We start from the raw sequence: 18026 nt of genomic DNA on the forward strand, positions 1-18026 counted from the left end.
CTTCATCTTCCCTATAAGCTTCGCAGAGCCGCCATTTTAGGTTGAGGAGAGTTTACGACGATGCTTGATCATCTCCATAGGTCTCATCAATCTTTTCTTGAAGTTCCTTAATCAGCTTTTCTGAGTTTGTTTGATTATTTTTCTTCCAAATGGAAATTGTCCCGAATGAAAAAGGGTCAATAATAAATATGTTCCAAATTCTTGGAACTCAGCTGCCACCCACCATCTTGTAAACTTAGATTAAACCAAATACTAATTAAATGGTTATCAACGATGAACAATTCGAGAGAAGTGAAGGAGTTTTTGATGTTTTATTCACAAGAACCATTACAAAGATGTATATGGCTAGAAGAGCTATATCTAGTTTCCTAAAGTATTTCAATGAGAATCAAACTTCACATAATAGTACTGTAACATTACAATGAGAGCAGAACTAAGAGCGGATTGTTTTCGACGTCTTAAGTTTCAAAACATTTATTTGTATAATAAAAAAAAAGAAATATGTTGAAAAATGTAATAATTTTGAAAATACTTTTAAAAAACTGATGTTTAGTTTTAAAAATCAAAATCATTATTCTTAATCGTTTTTTTTAAAGGGTAAAAAAAAAAGTAAGATACTACTAAGGATGATGATAATTGGACCTGCGAGTTGAGAGTGTCCAAAGGTGCATTTTACAGATAAAATAGTTTCCCTCCGCATTAACCACACAAGATGATGATCATTGTATGGAATTTTGTATGGAATTTTGTAGACTCCTAGTCTTGTTCTTGAGAATCTATAGATGCTTAAATGGGTCACTCAAGCATAACTATATATTGCATGTAGAACTATGAAGACAGACAGATGAGGAACACATGAACTGATTTCTTAAATCTTGAAGAGTGATAACAGTGTTATGTTAGTTAATATTTGCCACTAATAATCTCTTTATATTTATAACAAAAATATTTTTTTCACGTGGTTTAATATTTCTAAAAAAATAAATAAATAAGTTATGTGATAAATGTTAAGAAAACATGATACACTATATAATAGATATGTTTACTAAATCACAATTTGGTATATATATATAAATTTCAGAGACATAATAGGATTTGTGTATATATCAATTTGTCCTATCTCGAGATGGAAATACGAATACGAATAAGAAATAATTCATCCTATCTCGAGATGGAAGTAGGAATAGGATTTGTGTATATATCAATCAATTTAGTAACAAAGACGGTCATTATTCAGAAACCAAACTAACTCTCTCAGAAATAAAAACCAAAACCTCTTCAAGATCCATCCTTCGAGCAACAACACGATGGTTCTTGTTAGAAATCCTCGATTCCTAAATCTCAAGTTACAACCTTCCACCACTACTCCATCTACTTTCCCTAGCTGTTTCCCCATCGCTGCCGCTTCAATGGTTACTTCCTGTGCAAGCAACAGCATCTCGACTACTGATCTGGATAGGATGAATGTTCTCGGTAGCGGAAACGGCGGAACCGTCTTCAAAGTTAAGAACAAGACAACTTCAGAGATCTACGCCTTGAAGAAAATCAAAGAAGACATGGATTCAACTTCCCGCCAGCAACTCCTCCGCGAGATTGAGATCCTCCGTCTCGTCAACTATTCTAGCATCGTAAAGTGTCACGACATCTTCCAGAATCCTTCCGGAGAAGTATCTATTCTTATGGACTACATGGATCTCGGCACTCTAGAGTCTCTACGCGGCAAAGTCGTTACAGAGGATCAACTAGCTTTGATGGCTCGTCAGATTTTACAAGGTTTAAATTACTTGCACGAGCTCAAGATCGTTCATAGAGATATCAAGCCAGCGAATCTACTACGTAGCTCGAAAGAAGAAGTCAAAATCGCAGACTTTGGAGTAAGCAAGATCGTGGCCAAGTCTTTAAACAAGTGCAACTCGTTCGTGGGGACGTACGCCTACATGAGTCCCGAAAGACTCGACAGTGAAGCTGAAGGTGTTACAGAAGAAGACAGATCAAACGTTTATGCCGGAGATATATGGAGTTTTGGGCTTACGATGCTCGAGATCTTGGTGGGTTACTTCCCGCTGCTTCCTCAAGGACAGAAACCAGACCAGGCCGCGATAATATGCGCCGTGTGCTTTGGAGAACCACCGAAAGCCCCCGAAGAATGCTCCGACAAGTTGAAGAGTTTCATCGACTGCTGTTTACGTAAGAAAGCTAGCGAGAGGTGGACAGCTTCTCAGCTTCTCAACCACCCTTTTCTTCAACACCAAGATTAGGGTTAGGGCCAGTGGCGGATCTACGTTACATTTTACTTTATAATTAGCAGTGTGTGTGTAAAGGAGTGAGCAAGTTTGTGTAAAGTTCTTGTGAAACGATGTAAACGATTAATGAAATTTTAACGGGTTTTTAAAAAATGGGCTTCAACTTTAAGGGGTTTTAACTGGACAATTAGTTAAACGGGCTGGGTCTTAACGGGCCTGAGCCGCCGGTTTTAACATCACTACATTTGACCATTAGAATCCTTAGCCCAGCTGGTAAATTGTTTCCACGTAAAGAATTTGGTCAGGAGTTCGATGACCTGTTTGGTCAGTTAGCATTTATCATCATCGCATTTTTATTCTTATTCAATTTCTTTTAAAAATAAAACTATATGCTTTTAGTTCTATTTTCACTTTTAAAAATTTAATTCTTATTTATTTTATTGCAAAGTATAAATATATTTTAATTTTAAAATGTTAGTAATAAAACTAGTAAATTAGTAACATTAAACAGTATTATCTCTTTTTATAGTTAAATTATCATTTTAGAGTTTAAATTTGTGTGATATGATAAGATAATTAATACTAAATATATTACAATATTTATATTTTACAATGAATTTTACGTTTGTATATAATGAATTATAAGTTTGTATATAAATATATTAAGTTTCTAATTAATAAATTAATATATGTAATGAAGCATTATCATGAACCAACATAAACAATACTTTCAAAATATATGTCTTATTTTTTTCGATTTCAAACCTTACAATATATTTTAACATGAACAAAAATATATATATTTATCAAAAATATTATTAATTATATATTATATGTGCCTGAAACTAAATATAAAATTAGATGGATAGTGATCCAAAGAGATCAAAAATACACTAACTTAGTATGTAAAAGAGAGTAAACGAGCAAGCATGAGAGTGTCCAAATAGTGCACTCCTCCTCATCAACACTAACACATGATGATGATTAACGATCACTTAGGAAAAGTTAGGATCAAAAATTGGAAAGTGGAGGTTAAAACTTAAAACTGTTCTAAACAAAAAAAAATTGGATTGGATTTTTTAAGTCAAATTAAATCAGAAAAAAATTGATTCAGTGTATCTTAATTTTAAGAGAACAAATAGAGTTAGCTCAATAAATCGGTTTGCCTATTTAACCGGGAAATTGGAAGTTAAAAATTAAAACCGAAATTAGACCCGGATCCAGTGTTTACCGGGTTAAATTAAGATTTGCGGGTCATAAGCAGAGAGCAACCAGACGCAAACGATGAAAGCGATCCAGTTGCTGTGGGAAGCGATAATGGAGGCGACGAAGAGAGGCAGACGGAGAGAAGATGAAGACGGCGGTGAACAAGAGACCAGCCGAAAAGCTTCACCAGAATTGCTCGTTCTTCCTCCAGAGATCATCACAGAAATTCTTCTTCGATTACCGGCCAAATCGGTCGGGCGATTCAGGTGCGTGTCAAAGCTATTTTGCTCTTTATCGTCGAATCCTAGGTTCGCGAAGAGTCATCTCGATCTAATCCTCCGAAACGAAGCCGTACAATCTCTCCACCGCAAGCTCATCGTGTCTTCACATAATCTCTACTCGTTAGATTTCGATTCGATTGGATGTGAAGGAACTAGGGATTTAGCTGCTACGGAACTCAATTATCCGCTTAAGGACGATGCGAGCCTTTTCTCTGAGATGATTAGGAGTTACGTTAGGGATCATATGGAAGATGATCGTCGTGTGATGCTTACGCTGAATGTGAAACCTTATAGAAGAAACTGGGTTGAGATCGTTGGATCGTCTACTGGTTTAGTGTGTATCTCTCCTGGTGAAGGTGTTGTTTTCTTGTATAATCCAACCACCGGAGAATCCAAGAGATTACCTGAAACTATACGACATGGAGTAGACAATTTCCAAAGTTATGGATTTGGTTTCGATGATCTCACTGAAGATTACAAAGTGGTGAAGCTTGTTGCTAGTAGTGACGATGTTCTCGATGCTAGTGTGTATTCTTTGAAAGCAGACTCATGGAGAAGGATCTGCAGTTTGAATTATGAGCACAACGATGGTTTCTACACGTCAGGTGTGCATTTCAACGGCGCGATTCACTGGGTGTTCACAGAGAGTAGCCATAACCAAAGAGTGATCGTAGCATTTGATCTTCGAACAGAGGTTTTTCGAGACATGCCATTGCCTGATGAAGCTGAGGATTGTCAACATAGGTTTAGAAACTTCGTGGTCGGTAGTCTCAACGGATGTCTGTGTGTTGTCAATAGTTGCTACGAGGAGCACGATGACATATGGGTGATGTATGACTACGGTGAAGCTAAATCATGGAGCCGAATCCGGATCAGCTGGTTGTATAGGTCGATGAAACCGCTGTGTTCGACTAAGAACGATGAAGAGGTTCTTCTGGAGCTTGATGCAGGCATGGTGTTGTACAACTTTGAGACCGGTGCATCGAGTGTTCTGGGAATTCGCGGTGTTAAGCTCAGCGACGGGTTCGAGGCCAATACATACCTAGAGAGCCTCATATCACCAAACTCTTATATGGGATAGAAGTCTCTGCTCTCTGCTCTCTGCTCTCTAGAAGATAGATATAAATAACCAGTAACATTCAGATGTGCATTGTTTTAGTTCAGAAACACAAATATAGTATTCATATTGTAATATGTATCATGAAGAGATTAAAATTAATAAGATTGCGTAATGGCAAATTGTAGTGTACATAGTTGTATGATTTGTATCTAAATCAGTACTTGTTGTTTATTAAGAAGAAGAAAAAATGTAAAATCTCCGGTCTGACTGTTAAACCGGGAAATTGGGACTAAAATCGTTTTTGAGAAAACCGAATATGACCAATCGTTTTTGAGAAAAATAAAATCGTCGAGATTTAGGTTTTCAGGTCACACATATTATATAAGGATCAATCATATCAATGATTCTCTCAATCAAACATTCTCATTACTCCTCTCAATCTTGTATATATGTTAAGTAGATTATGTAATCAATCTCCCTAGAAGAATCCTTAGGTGTATATATACTTGTAACTCTCTGTTCGAATAAAATTATCCTTCACATAAACATTCATAACACACACACAAGTAAAAAGAGTAACACCAGACGAGCAACGTTTCATGAAAGCGACAATGGAGGCGGCGAAAAGAGTAGATGACGACGGCGGGGAAGAAGAGACTAAGGAGGAGAAAGCTTCACGTGAATCTCTCGATCTTCCTCTTGGTATAATCACGGAAATTCTTCTTCGAATACCGGTGAAATCGATCGGGCGATTCAGGTGCGTGTCGAAGCAGTTTTGCTCTTTATCGTCGGATCCGGGGTTCGTGAAGAGTCACCTGGAACGAACGAACCACCGGAAAAGAATCTATTCTCGTTGGATGTTGATTCGATCGGTGAAGGAGGAGGAACTAGGGAATTAGTAGCGGCTATGGAACTCAATTATCCGCTAAAAGACGACGACCCGAGCTTGATGAAGAAGGTGCCAAGACATGAGAATGAAAGAAACTGGGTCACCATCATTGGATCATCCAACGGTTTAGTGTGTATCGGTATCGGTATTGAATCTAATCTTAGAAAATATAGTGTTTTCTTGTTTAACCCAACCACCGGAGATTCCAAGGGATTACCTGACGCTGCTCCAGAAGGAGTTTATTATAGGTTCCAAACGTTTGGATTTGGCTTCATGATTACAAAGTGGTGAGGCTTGGTGTTACTAGTCAGTCTAATCCACATGTTCTCGACGCTAGTGTCTACTCATGGAGACGGATCTGCTCTTTGCACTATAAACTCAGTAAAGCCTTCTGCACTCGCGCTGTGCATTTAAACGGTGCCATTCACTGGGTGCTCACTCTTGTACAGAAGGAGAATAACCGGAAGCAGAAATTAGTCGTAGCGTTTGATCTTAATACCGAGAAGTTTCGAGAGATGCCACTGCCTGTTTCTGCTTGTTCCCATAAGAATAAACACATAAATTTTGTGGTTTCAAGTCTTAACGGACGTCTCTGTGTGGTCAATAGTTGCTACGATCATGTGGGTGATGAATGAGTACGGTGATGCTAAATCATGGACCAGAATCCGGATCAGCTTTTTGTTCTGGTGTATGAAACCGCAATGTTCAACTAAGAACGATCAAGAGTTTCTCCTGGACGTTGATGGAGACATGGTCTTGTACAACCTCAAGACTGATGCATCGAGGAGAATCACAATTCGCGGGTTCAAGTAAGGTTTTGGATTCGAGGCCGATACATACGTAGAGAGACTCGTATCACCTAGCTCTTATGGCAAAGAGAGCCGAGGAAGTCTGCTTTCTCTAAAAGATACAGCCAACAAAACATTCCCATCAGTGCGTTGTTGTTAATGTTATTTGATTTAAGTCTTTGTCTTTCAATAATGGCTCCACATTTGTAGAGTAGTTGCTTAGTTGTTGCTAAGTACACGTTCTAGTTTGTTTCGTTGTTGTAGAAAATCCTCCGTATGATAAGGAGGTGTGGTTGTTTTGCTTTGGCTATTTAAGAGCCTTATTCAATAAGATCAAGGGTACGCTTTAGTTTACAGAAAACAGAGTCTGAAAAACATGATGGTGACAACGATACCAAAGTTCGATGGAGATTTCGAACATTGGAGCATGTTGATGGAGAACCTCATACGATGCAAGGAGTGGTGGGATCTAATAGAGGAAGGCTATGTCGAGCCAGCTAGAGGGGAGGTCCTAAGTTTCTACTCCAAATCTTTCAAAAATACTAAGTTGGTAGGTTCTTCACTTTCCTAGGATTTTTTTAGGAAACAAACATGAACAAAACACGAGAACGAACATACATGTAGTCACTAATAAACCCACCGATTTTATGAATGAATACAACTGGCCACACGACTTCGACGACCACTGCCACCGACTTGTCTGATGATTTTAAGTTAACAGAAGGGTTAGGATTTACGTTGGCGGTCCGAATTCCATCTTCACTAATAAAGTAAGGCTTCATCGTCTTCTTGTTTTTCAATCTATAACAGAGCAAAGGAAGTCTTGAAGATAATAAATAAATCATCAGGGACTACAGATACAAGCCCCTCTGGTTCACGGCAAACTCATCTAGGAATATGTCGACTGGTTAGCTATGTCACATGAAACTGTATCAATCCTTTATACAGATATATAAGCCCGAACGTCATAAACTGCTAAACTATAAACTTGAATCTAATGGCAAAATGTTTCCAAGAGCTCAGACATAAATGAAATAGTGTGAATTCATAAGGAGGCTGAACAGAGGGAGAAGTCTGCAGCCGATGAAGCAACAACACAACCCAAATGAGAAACTGAGAAGGACAAGAACAGAAAAACAACCTCGCTACTACCCACACTTTTGAAGATTATAAACTCGAGAAACAAAAGAGAATCAGGACAATGACCTTACTTGGTTCCTCATCTCTGCCAACACAGTTTCTTCCCACCCTTGCGCATGATCTCATACGCAAGCTTATACTTCTCTTTGAATCAACGATCTACAAGTTCGTCTTTTGTTCGGCTATTCTTCAAATCAACGAACATTAAGACAACCCCTTTGTTCGGCTATTCCCGGGAATCAACGAACACAAGGTTTCCTATCAGTTACGCTGCGCCAATTACCTAGTGACTTTTAATTACATTCTCCCTAAGGTGACAATGTTTTCAGCAAGGTGACTTTTAATCTACAGATGACTTGGGTCGCAAGAAAATCATATATATAGAAGATATCTACACATATATATATATATCTTATTGTTGAAAACAATGATAAAGCAAAAGCCCTAGCTAGTGTAAAGGAAATCTCCTCAGGTGACTATGTTTCCAGCAAGCGTACGTGCCTGATTTGCTTGATCAAAATCTGGTTTAACGCTGGTTCATGTTTGATTCAGACCAGGGATTACGCACAGATTGATTCACGCTAAAGACAACGAAGGAAATGGCACAAACACAAATTGGAAAATAGCAGAAAAAAGCATTGGCAAGTTCGTGGAATTGGTGATTTTGATGAGCTTAGTGCGCATAGCGAGGATTCAACAACTTACCAAAATACATAAGTAGAAAGCATTACTAAATACTAACAACTTGATGAAGTTGATGCTATGGACGGAAAAAAAGGTAAGAATTTACAGCAACGGAAAGAAAAAAGAAAGCGTGAAACAAACACGGCATTCTAATTTGGTCTAATAATTACATTAGTGCGTAGAGGATGGTGAATAGATGTAAGAATGACAAACTTTTGAATTATATAATTGATAAAGACATGCAAGCTGATCTAAATTGAAGCAAGAACGCGCATCGTCATGGGTATAAATAATGCTACAACACAGAGGAAAAATCACATCATATCATTCTTACAAACACATTTACAAAACACCACTAGTTCTTACCAAAACACATTTTAGTTCTTAATTACAACAATATTGTTTTGCAAGATGACGATGAATAATTTGCAGAATTTTGCTCACGCAAACGAAGGTAAATGTACAATAAAATTTAATTACACAGAGTTATACAACTTTAGAGTTACTATTCTCTTCTTCTCGTCTAACAACAAATTATATTGTTTTTCTTTTTTTTCAAGATATCGTGCAACTTCCTCAAACTTCTAGAAACGGTTGACTTGATACGGTGGATATTCATCAGCTACTGCTCCGGTACGGTGAGTTTCCTCTGACCGACGATCTTAAGGGTACTACAGTGACCGAAGGGCTCTACATTCTAAACTTGACTCAGATCCTGACGAACACTCATGGACAGTGCCCTGCTTGGGTTCATACAGGTTTAGGACGAATAAAAAATAAAATGGCAATTTGTTATTAAAAAATGTTAAAACAATATAATACAACGGTTATTCATACAATACGTAGATGATACGTATTTTTAATTGTTTATGTATTTATACTATTGTGACTATGATCAAACCATATATATATATATATATATATATACATTGTTTGATTGTTTGATATATTGAGTATAGTTAACATAAAATTCTATATAAATATAAATTGTAGGTGTGATTATTTATATATAGCAACAAATTAGTTATTTATTTGTTTTTTAAAATGTTGAGTAGATATTAATAAAAAAATAAGCAAAACATATGTAAAATATGAATAAAACATAAGTAAAATATTTTTACATATGTATTTTCACTACAAAAAAGAAGGCTTTTAAAATCGGTTTTAATTTAACTTAACGTCAGTTTATAACTGACTCTAAATAATTCGCGTCCCACAATCGAATCAACACAATTTTGAGATCTCGATTTATTAACCTAATTTTTGTCATGTTCACACGAAGCTTTCTCTAGAAATAAGTTCATAACTTACCGTCGGTTTGTTTACGTCAGTTTAATAAACGATGTTAAATCCCTTAATATTTTTAATCTTTACGTCGTTTATTGAAGTGACGTTAATAAACTGACGTTATCTAATAAAATATAACACATAAAATAGATTGTCAAATATGATATCATCTATTTTGTATATCACATTAGCATTTTGTTAGTTCATTAAAAATATCTTTTCATATAAAATTTTAATACAAGTTTTCAACTTTCATGTAATTTTTCATTTTATTTTCAAACATTTAATACATTATATAATACTCTATTAATACAGATAAAATATTAAAAATATGAAATAAGAAGAACTAATAACAAACAGAATATCATAAATTTTAAAAATAAAAAATGTAAACACATTTTCAAACTAAATAGTAAATACATAACCTAACTAAAAAAATATGGCATTACAATTTTTTTACTATTTTGTCTTTTGTGGCTCGGCAAATGCCTTTTTGGCTTTTTCAATACACATAGACACGTCACTGCTCATGGATCAACTCGGTCTCAAGACTCTCAACTACTCTTCAAGTCCAAAATCAAAATGTTCTTAAGCTTCGATCGGCGTATCTAGATAATAGATAGCTGATGGACGAATATTGCAACCCCAAATATACCGCATACACGACGACGTCATGTAGTTAAGGTTTATACAGTAAAACCTCTATATATTAATAAGATCGGAACTATGAAATTTTATTAATTTATAGAGGTTTTTAATTTATAGATAAATTAATATTTTATCAATTTATGAAGAGATTTTCTTATTTTCATATTCAAAAATTTCTATTACAAAATAAGGTATTTTTGTTATCATTCACATTTTTAAAAAATTTTCTTAATTTATAATCTTGATTATCGTAATAGGATGACTGTCAATTATTTAATAGATTATCTAGGTAAAAATGAGAAATGTTAAAAGTTTAGAGTTTAGAAAAAATTGTTACTACTATCCTTCATACCATGAAATGAAGTCGCAGAAAATATTGCGGTACATTTAAAACTAATTACTAAAGATGCAATTATCGCATCTATGACTCTTCACAAATTATGGATGAGATTTGAAAATACAACAATGAAAAAATTAGAGATGAGCTCCAACCAAAATGCAAATTCAAAAATAGACAAACAACAATAGAATCATATTTCACTATATTTTCTTTTATATATATATATATATCAGTTTATATGATTATTAATTTATGATATTGATGAGACTATATCCTTGCATAGGATTTCTAAAAAAATTATTATCTTATTATTTTATTGAAATGTGTCATTTTTTACAGCGACCCAACTCGGGACCGGAAGAATTTATTAACTTATTGCGAGTATTAATTTAAAGAATTCTACTCTATATTATTTTATTTTCTTGCTCTTCCCATATTTTTGCTTTTTGTTTTTCTTTTTTTTCCCCAATTTTTTTTTAACTCTATTAAGTTCGTGCAGTGACGATGTCCCAAAACCGGTAATTGTGCATTACCTAATCACACCGATAATTAGTTAGGTTCATCAATCTCTTCTTCTTATTTTTTTGATTTGTTTTTTTTTAATGATATATATATATATACAACATAATAAAGGCTTCATCGTCAGTTTTTGCTTATCAAACGTCCTAACTCCTAAGGATTCATATGTATGAACTTCCAAAATGTCCAAATCTTCCAAAAATTCTAAGTTGGTAGGTTCTTCACTTTCCTAGGATTTTTTTAGGAAACAAACGTGAACAAAACACGAGAACGAACATACGTGTAGTCACTAAACCCACCGATTTTATCAATGAATACAACTGGCCACACCACTTCGACGACCACTCCACTGCCACCTCCTTGTCTGATGATTTAAAGTTAACAGAAGGGTTAGGATTTACATTGGCGTCCCCAATTCCATCATCACTAATAAAGTAAGGCTTCTTCGTCTTCTTGTTTTTTTCAATCTGTAACAGAGGAAAGGAAGTCTTGAAAAAGATGAATAAATCATCAGGGATTACAATATACAAGCCCCTCTGGTTCACGGCAAACTCATTTATGTCGACTGGTTAGGTAGAAAATATTCAACCTTTCTATCAAATGAAGTTGTCTCACTAAAGCAATTTTATACGACATCTGTCAGGATCAATCCTTTATACAGTATTAAGGCCGAGTGTCATTAACTGCTGAACTATAAACTATAAACTCATTTATGTCGACTGGTTAGGTAGAAAATATTCAACCTTTCTATCAAATGAAGTTGTCTCACTAAAGCAATTTTATACGACATCTGTCAGGATCAATCCTTTATACAGTATTAAGGCCGAGTGTCATTAACTGCTGAACTATAAACTGAATCTAATGGCAAAATGAGATCCAAGAGCTCAGACATAAATGAAATAGTTTTAATTCATAAGGAGGCAGAACAGAGGGAGAGTCTGCAGCCGATGAGGCAACAACACAACCGAAATGAGAGAAACTGAGAAGGACCACGACACAAGCTTTTGAAGATTTAGATATTTAAGATTATAAACTCGAGAAACAAGTTAAAGAGAATCAGGACAATGACCTTACTTGGTTTCCTCATCTCTGCCAACACAGTTTCTTCCCACCCTCGCGCATGATCTCATATGCAAGCTTATACTTCTCCAGAGAAGATGTCCCAAACTCTATATACTTCGAAGCTGCTTCCCTCAGGCTCCAGATCATCAAGGCCTTGAGGTCCTGAGAAGTCACGCCTGATTCTACATCGCGTACGAACCCAAACTCCGCGTTTTTGGTCCAGCGATGCAGTATATACCGAGATGGGAGTTCTCGAATGTCTAAGAGGTTGAACACTTTAAAGATATGTCTGCAGAGAAGTCCTTCGTACTCAAACATCTGACAACTGCAGCTTGCATTGAGATTCGATGCACTGAAAGTTACAGCGTGTTTCTCATTCTCGTTCCCACATTTCCTCACCAGAAACCTGCTGATAGCTCCTTCCTCATAGGTCTTTAAACCAAGGTAATTATAAGACTGAGCAAGCTCGCTCTGGAAAATCCTGAAAATGGTGAGCGTGTACAACCTTCTGCATTGTTCTTCAACGGGTTCTTTCGTTTGTAGAAACGGCTGCAAGTTATAAGAATTGAAATCCTCTTTCCGTTCCTCTTCACGGCGCTGCTCGAGTCCTTGCTCATACCGCGAGATGAACTCCGTGAGAGACGTTAGAGAATTAAGAGAAGTTCCGTAAAATGGCTCAATGGTGCCATTTACAGGGATTCCACCAAAGAAACTGGCTCTTAGATATGCCGGTACCCAATTCTCTCGTTTTTCATATATTTCTCTGAGCCACATGTTCTCCCTAAGGCCGTACTTGTTTACCAAAGCACTCCACATAGTGTCAAACTCCACCGTTGTCTGCGACTGGTATAAACATTTCTCGTACTCGTACTTGAACTCATTCGGGAATGACCCGAGATTTTCTCGTTCTTTGGACCTTATCTGCCACGCTGAGAACCGGTGATGTGCCCCGGGAAAGACTTGAGCCACTGCTTGTTGGATAGGCAAGTCTTGATCAGCTACAATAGATCTCGGACGACGCCCTGACATGGCACGAAGCCATGTCTGAAACAACCATGAGAAAGCCTCTTTAGATTCATCAGCAACTAAGGCACCCCCGAGAAGCACGGGTTGCCTATGGTGATTAAAACCGATAAACATAGCAAACGGAACAGAGTATTCTCCTTTTCTATATGAAGTATCAAAAACAACAGCATCACCAAACTGACTACAGGCGAACCTTGATCTGCTATCTGCCCAAAAAATACTCATACAGCTTCCATTACTATCAAGCTCGACGGCGTAAAAGAATCCCATGTCTTCTGCCTGTTTTGACTGAAAGTAATCGAAAAGCACTGGATACCATTCTTTTCCTATGGTGTTTTCTCTGGCTTTACTGATGTGATTGCTGAAGTCGTTTAGTTCAATAAGATCCACAGAATCCAACCCTCCTGTCACATCTTCTGTTATCTTTTTCATACCAGCATTCTTCTTTCCCGGTTCAAGCTCATGATTATGATCTTTATTGAGACGATCCACTATCCAACCTCCAGAGTCTTGTCTTTTGATCCTCATGTAAGCTCCACAGCCCATTCTCGAAGGATGCTGAAACCCTTCTTTTGAACACACAAATCTTCTTGACGTGATTGATCCGTCAACTTTTGATCGAAACAACTGACCTATCCGAACTCTAAAACCTACAACTTCTGCATACGCTTGATAAAACTGGCAAGCTTCATTAGCTGAGCTGAACTCCAACCCTGCATAAGGTTCGGTAGCCTTGGGTTGCGTTTGCCCATCACTCTCTTCAGCTCCTTTGAAGCGCTTAAAAGAGATCACACCAGAAGGGCATGACCTTCCTTTATCAGCCTCATCAACAACTTTCATCTTGGGTCTATGTGGAACCGATATGCCTAGCTTCGTGGGAGTAGGTGCTCTCTGTTGTACTGAAGGACGAGGAGTAGTCTCTTCTACTTGACCTCCAAGCTCGTGGTTGTGCTCCTTCTGAATCTGGTCAAGAACCCATTTGCCAGTATCTCGTCGCTGCACTCTGATAAACGCAGGACACCCGGTTCTTGAATTAAGCTGAAAACCTTCTTTAGAGCAAACAAACCTCCTCGACGAAACTGTTCCATCGGTCCTGGATCTATACAACTGACCCGTCCTAACCTTAAAACCAGTCCTCGTAGCATAAGAGTTGTAGTAGTCCCTTGCTTCCTCTGCAGTGTCAAACTCCAGTCCAACATACGGTTCAACTCGAGAGTCTCCTTCATCTTCACCAATGCCATTGTGATTCATAATCCGCATACCTAACGGGTAAGCTTTGACAACCATGTTGTTAGGCTCAGTATCTGCACTGCATCAAACCAAAAAGTAAAACGACAGTTATCTACTATCCAACCAATGTCAATGATGCTAAAACCTAACTAGACGTTATTCTAGGAACAATTAATTAGCCTTCAGTGCCATGTGAATACTACAGAAAATAAATCGAAATAAGAAGGAATAAATGTTGGACACAGACACAGACACAGACACTGAAACAGTAAATACAAAACCGATACAGATTGGTACTGAATTGGATTGGAAGACACTACTATCTGATCTCATACCATTAAGCTTAGATCTCTAAAACATTTTTACACATTCTTGCTTTTTATGTAACAAAAATAGCTAAAATGGAAAACTTTAAAAGAAGAAACAATGAGAATAGAGAATCAAAGAAAGCAGTGAAGTGCATATTAATCAAAAACCTCACATCTAACCCAATTACAAGCCAACAACACCAGAAGAAGAAATTAAATTCCTAAGGAAGCAGAGAAGAGAGATTATAAAAAACATATCGAAAGACAAATTAGCAAAATGGATTTGTTCATTCCAAAGATTACCTCTCCATGTCCATCGAAGCAAACAGAGAGAGACCACCGAAACAGAGAGAAGCAGCAAAACCCTTTTATTTAGTAAGGACGGAGATTGCGAGACAGAGCTCGGAAGGGTTCAAATGGTTTGTGTGGCGATTAATTAGACTCCACTTATAACGAGTCTCAATTCTTGACCGTCACCATTATCCTTGTAGAGATGATTTGCAACGAAGAAGATACAAAATTTAGGGATTGAAACGAAGAAGAAGAAGAAGAAGAAGATAGATAGACAGAGAAACAGAGAGGAGAGAGAGAATGAGAATGAGAATGAGAAGAAGCAAGCAAAGCAAAAAAAAAGCTTCCTTTTTTTATCCGTCAATTGACCAAACTTTTAAGATTTTGATGTAATAATAATTAAACAAAATAGATTTGATTACTTAAAAAGATTAAACAAACAAATTTAATTAACTTTCCAAAGGACATGGTAGTAGTACCCACCAACACCATTGTCTCCAACTCATTCTCATAAACAAAAAAAAAAGTCACCTTTTTTAACCGATTTAACATAAAGGAAACACATTTATTTTCCCCGGTGGATACAAATCGAATCGGGCGATCAGGGATCTATGTTTCGTCCGAACAGTATCTTCTTCCGATCAGAGCAGAGAGACAAGGTTATAACTGTATCGAAGACGTCTCTATATAGTCTTATATTCTGGTAAAACGCTGACTTCGATCACTCTCTGTATCCGGAATTCGAAACGGTGTAGCTTGTTTCTGTGTTTGATCGATTTGTTTTTGTGATAAAGTTTCGAAATTTCGATGATTTCTATAGAATTTAGATGATTCGATGCTCTGTTTTTTTAGTAGTATCAGATACTAAAGAGATTTTGAATTGAACAAAAAATGAATTGAATCCTCCAATTTTTTTTTGGTACCTATGTACATTACACGCGGAATATTCTAAAGGTTGAATCAAAGAGAGTGAAGAAGAAAACTGATGATAATACCATCTCTCTTGTGCTGAAACACACACTGAGCTCTCAAATGCACAATGTATTGTGTTAACATTACACTTTCTTTCACTCGTAATGAACATTTTTTGGCTCTCTTTGATCTCGTCGCTAAAAAAAACCCCTGCTTTCTTGTTGTATCTTCTCCTCTCCTATTTTATGTGCCATGGTTTAAATTTAAATGTGTTTGTCTTTTTGCCCTCTACTCTTCTAACGAATGTCTTGATGAACGGTATAGATCATATGGTGCCCATAGATGATCAACGATACAAGGCTTTCTTGAATCTAGTCTCAACCATGGCTTCCCTTTCCCGCTCCAATGAAGAAGACTTATCGGACCAGGATGCAACGTTCTACAGTTTCCTTCGAAATTATCCCCTCCGAGACCGTGCTGGTTCCACCTATGGTTAACCGCTTTTATATCACCCGCGAATATGAGCAGAAACGGAGGTAGTGATCCCAAATGGTATATTCTCTTTTGCTTTTGAATCGTCATCCACTCTTCCACCTTCTGTGTGTATGATCCTTTCCTCCATTTGTTTACATCAACTACCATCACCCCTGTGTTGAAGTAACACGGGCGTTTTCCTTCGAGTACTTTCACAAGCACCGGGTCTGACCAGAAAGCTTTTGTGAAATAGTAGGTGAAGTTTGCGTGGCAGTACTCGGGAGCTGCCACGACTTTACCTTCCATCTCCACATGCCACAGCTTCTCTATGTCGTCTACCACAACGAGGTCAGAGTCTAGGTAGATGATCCGGTTCACGGTGCTGGGGATGATGTCCGCGAGGTAGATTCTCGCGTAGTTCAGCGGCTGGTCGAGGGCCTGCCTGATGGATTTAGAGATTTTGCTGCGGACGAGGTTTGGATCGAACTGATAAATCTTGAAGTTGAGGTAAGGAAAGGTTGATTTGATGCTGGAGAAGAGGTCGTTTTCGAAATGAGGGAGGGAGAGGAAATGAAAAGAGAGGTTTTCAGGGCAAGTTGAATGCTGAAGGAGAGACAAAACGGCTGCCATTGTCCCACGGAGGTAGTTTGTGTCGAGAGTCATGGCGATATGGATGTGATCAGCCTCAAGGGTTCCGCATTGATCACCGTTTCTAAAAGCCGGGGCTTCTCTGAAAACAGGGAGAGTTGGAGCAGAGGGCTTATGAAGAATGACTCCAACACGAACCGCCATTGTGGTTGTGACCAAGAGGAGGAGGATAAAGGACAGGAGGCCTAGGAGTTGTGTATAGGAGAGGCTCCTTGAGGCCATCCTGAACCTAATTCTCAGGTGAACTCTTTTATTATTTTTTTCACTTTTTTTTTTTTTTTTTATTAAAAAAGGGTTTATCATTACAAGTTAAAGAGATGAATAGTTAATAGAGCCATTGTTTAGGGAGGGGGGGCTAGAATAAAGGATTTGGGGAGAGGCTTGTTTTATTAGCAGTCGAAATGTAGGGAAGAGATTGAACTTCGGACTGTTTCCCACACAATCTTTGTCTCAAAAGAATCCCAATTTCCTATGAAATAGGAACAAGACAAGTCTGTTTTTGTCCCAATGAAACCGAAGATAATTTTTAGATTTTGTTTCTTCTTCCTTAGATTCTTAGCAAACTGGTATATGTTTTTTTTCGGACAACAAAAACTTATGGCTTATTTTAGGACAAGATTGTGCTGATCTATTTGCTTTGCTGTCATTTCTTTTATAGTTCAATGCGCCGGCGGAATTTTTCAAGAAAAAATGGTACTAATTAAAAATAGAATAACAAACTTTTTCCTAAAATGTTCTTAATATTCTTTATGCAATTCAAACTAGAGAGTTGAATGTTGCATGAATCGGACATCTTAGTGGTGAGCAGCTAAGCTAGTAGTTTCTCTGCATATATCCATAATTTAGTATACAATTGGTTCATTTCAGATAAAACGGACACTGAACTGGTCTACTGCAATGTGTAAGCAATGACTTCGGACATGACATAACAAAACCGTAGTAGTCATGTGAAGAGCTATTAAGAAGAATACGTGTGCAAGAATAAATTAT

At 37.2% G+C, this 18026-nt stretch overlaps 2 protein-coding genes and 3 pseudogenes across 7 annotated transcripts; 3 read left to right on the forward strand and 2 right to left on the reverse strand.

Annotated features, from left to right (window-relative positions):
- Positions 1–1226: 1226 nt before the first annotated feature.
- On the forward strand, positions 1227–2258 carry LOC104767358 (mitogen-activated protein kinase kinase 8-like). The gene has a single exon (XM_010491394.2). The coding sequence runs from the start codon at positions 1308–1310 to the stop codon at positions 2256–2258; it is 951 nt and encodes a 316-aa protein (XP_010489696.1). The 5' UTR covers positions 1227–1307.
- Positions 2259–3470: 1212 nt separating this feature from the next.
- Positions 3471–4969, forward strand: LOC104764309 (F-box/kelch-repeat protein At3g06240 pseudogene; annotated as a pseudogene). The gene has a single exon (XR_015590451.1). The product of XR_015590451.1 is annotated as an F-box/kelch-repeat protein At3g06240 pseudogene (transcript).
- Positions 4970–5239: 270 nt separating this feature from the next.
- LOC104764310 (F-box/kelch-repeat protein At3g06240 pseudogene) lies at positions 5240–6828 on the forward strand (annotated as a pseudogene).
- Positions 6829–11212: 4384 nt separating this feature from the next.
- LOC104764311 (protein FAR1-RELATED SEQUENCE 7) lies at positions 11213–15396 on the reverse strand. Of its 4 annotated transcripts, none has more exons than XM_010487815.3 (3): positions 15015–15396; positions 12160–14482; positions 11213–11552 (listed from the first exon to the last, which is right to left on the reverse strand). In XM_010487815.3, exons 1-2 carry the CDS (start codon positions 15026–15028, stop codon positions 12169–12171), a joined length of 2328 nt encoding a protein of 775 aa, XP_010486117.1. In that variant the 5' UTR covers positions 15029–15396; the 3' UTR covers positions 11213–11552; positions 12160–12168. The 4 variants fall into 4 exon arrangements, with proteins under 4 accessions (XP_010486117.1, XP_087357707.1, XP_010486115.1 ...); XM_087501581.1 differs by having other exon boundaries at positions 12155–14477; positions 15015–15372; XM_010487813.3 differs by having other exon boundaries at positions 12155–14482; positions 15015–15372.
- Positions 15397–15875: 479 nt separating this feature from the next.
- LOC104764313 (putative galacturonosyltransferase-like 4 pseudogene) lies at positions 15876–17657 on the reverse strand (annotated as a pseudogene). The gene has a single exon (XR_015590899.1). The product of XR_015590899.1 is annotated as a putative galacturonosyltransferase-like 4 pseudogene (transcript).
- Between the last annotated feature and the right edge of the window lie 369 nt (positions 17658–18026).

The sequence above is a fragment of the Camelina sativa genome, chromosome 19 (assembly GCF_030686135.1).
Source record: "Camelina sativa cultivar CO46 ecotype springtype chromosome 19, ASM3068613v1".
Lineage (NCBI taxonomy): Eukaryota > Viridiplantae > Streptophyta > Magnoliopsida > Brassicales > Brassicaceae > Camelina > Camelina sativa.

Coding starts and splice junctions, on each gene's coding strand:
- LOC104767358 (XM_010491394.2), top strand. CDS start 1,308: ATGGTTCTTGTTAGAAATCCTCGATTCCTAAATCTCAAGTTACAACCT.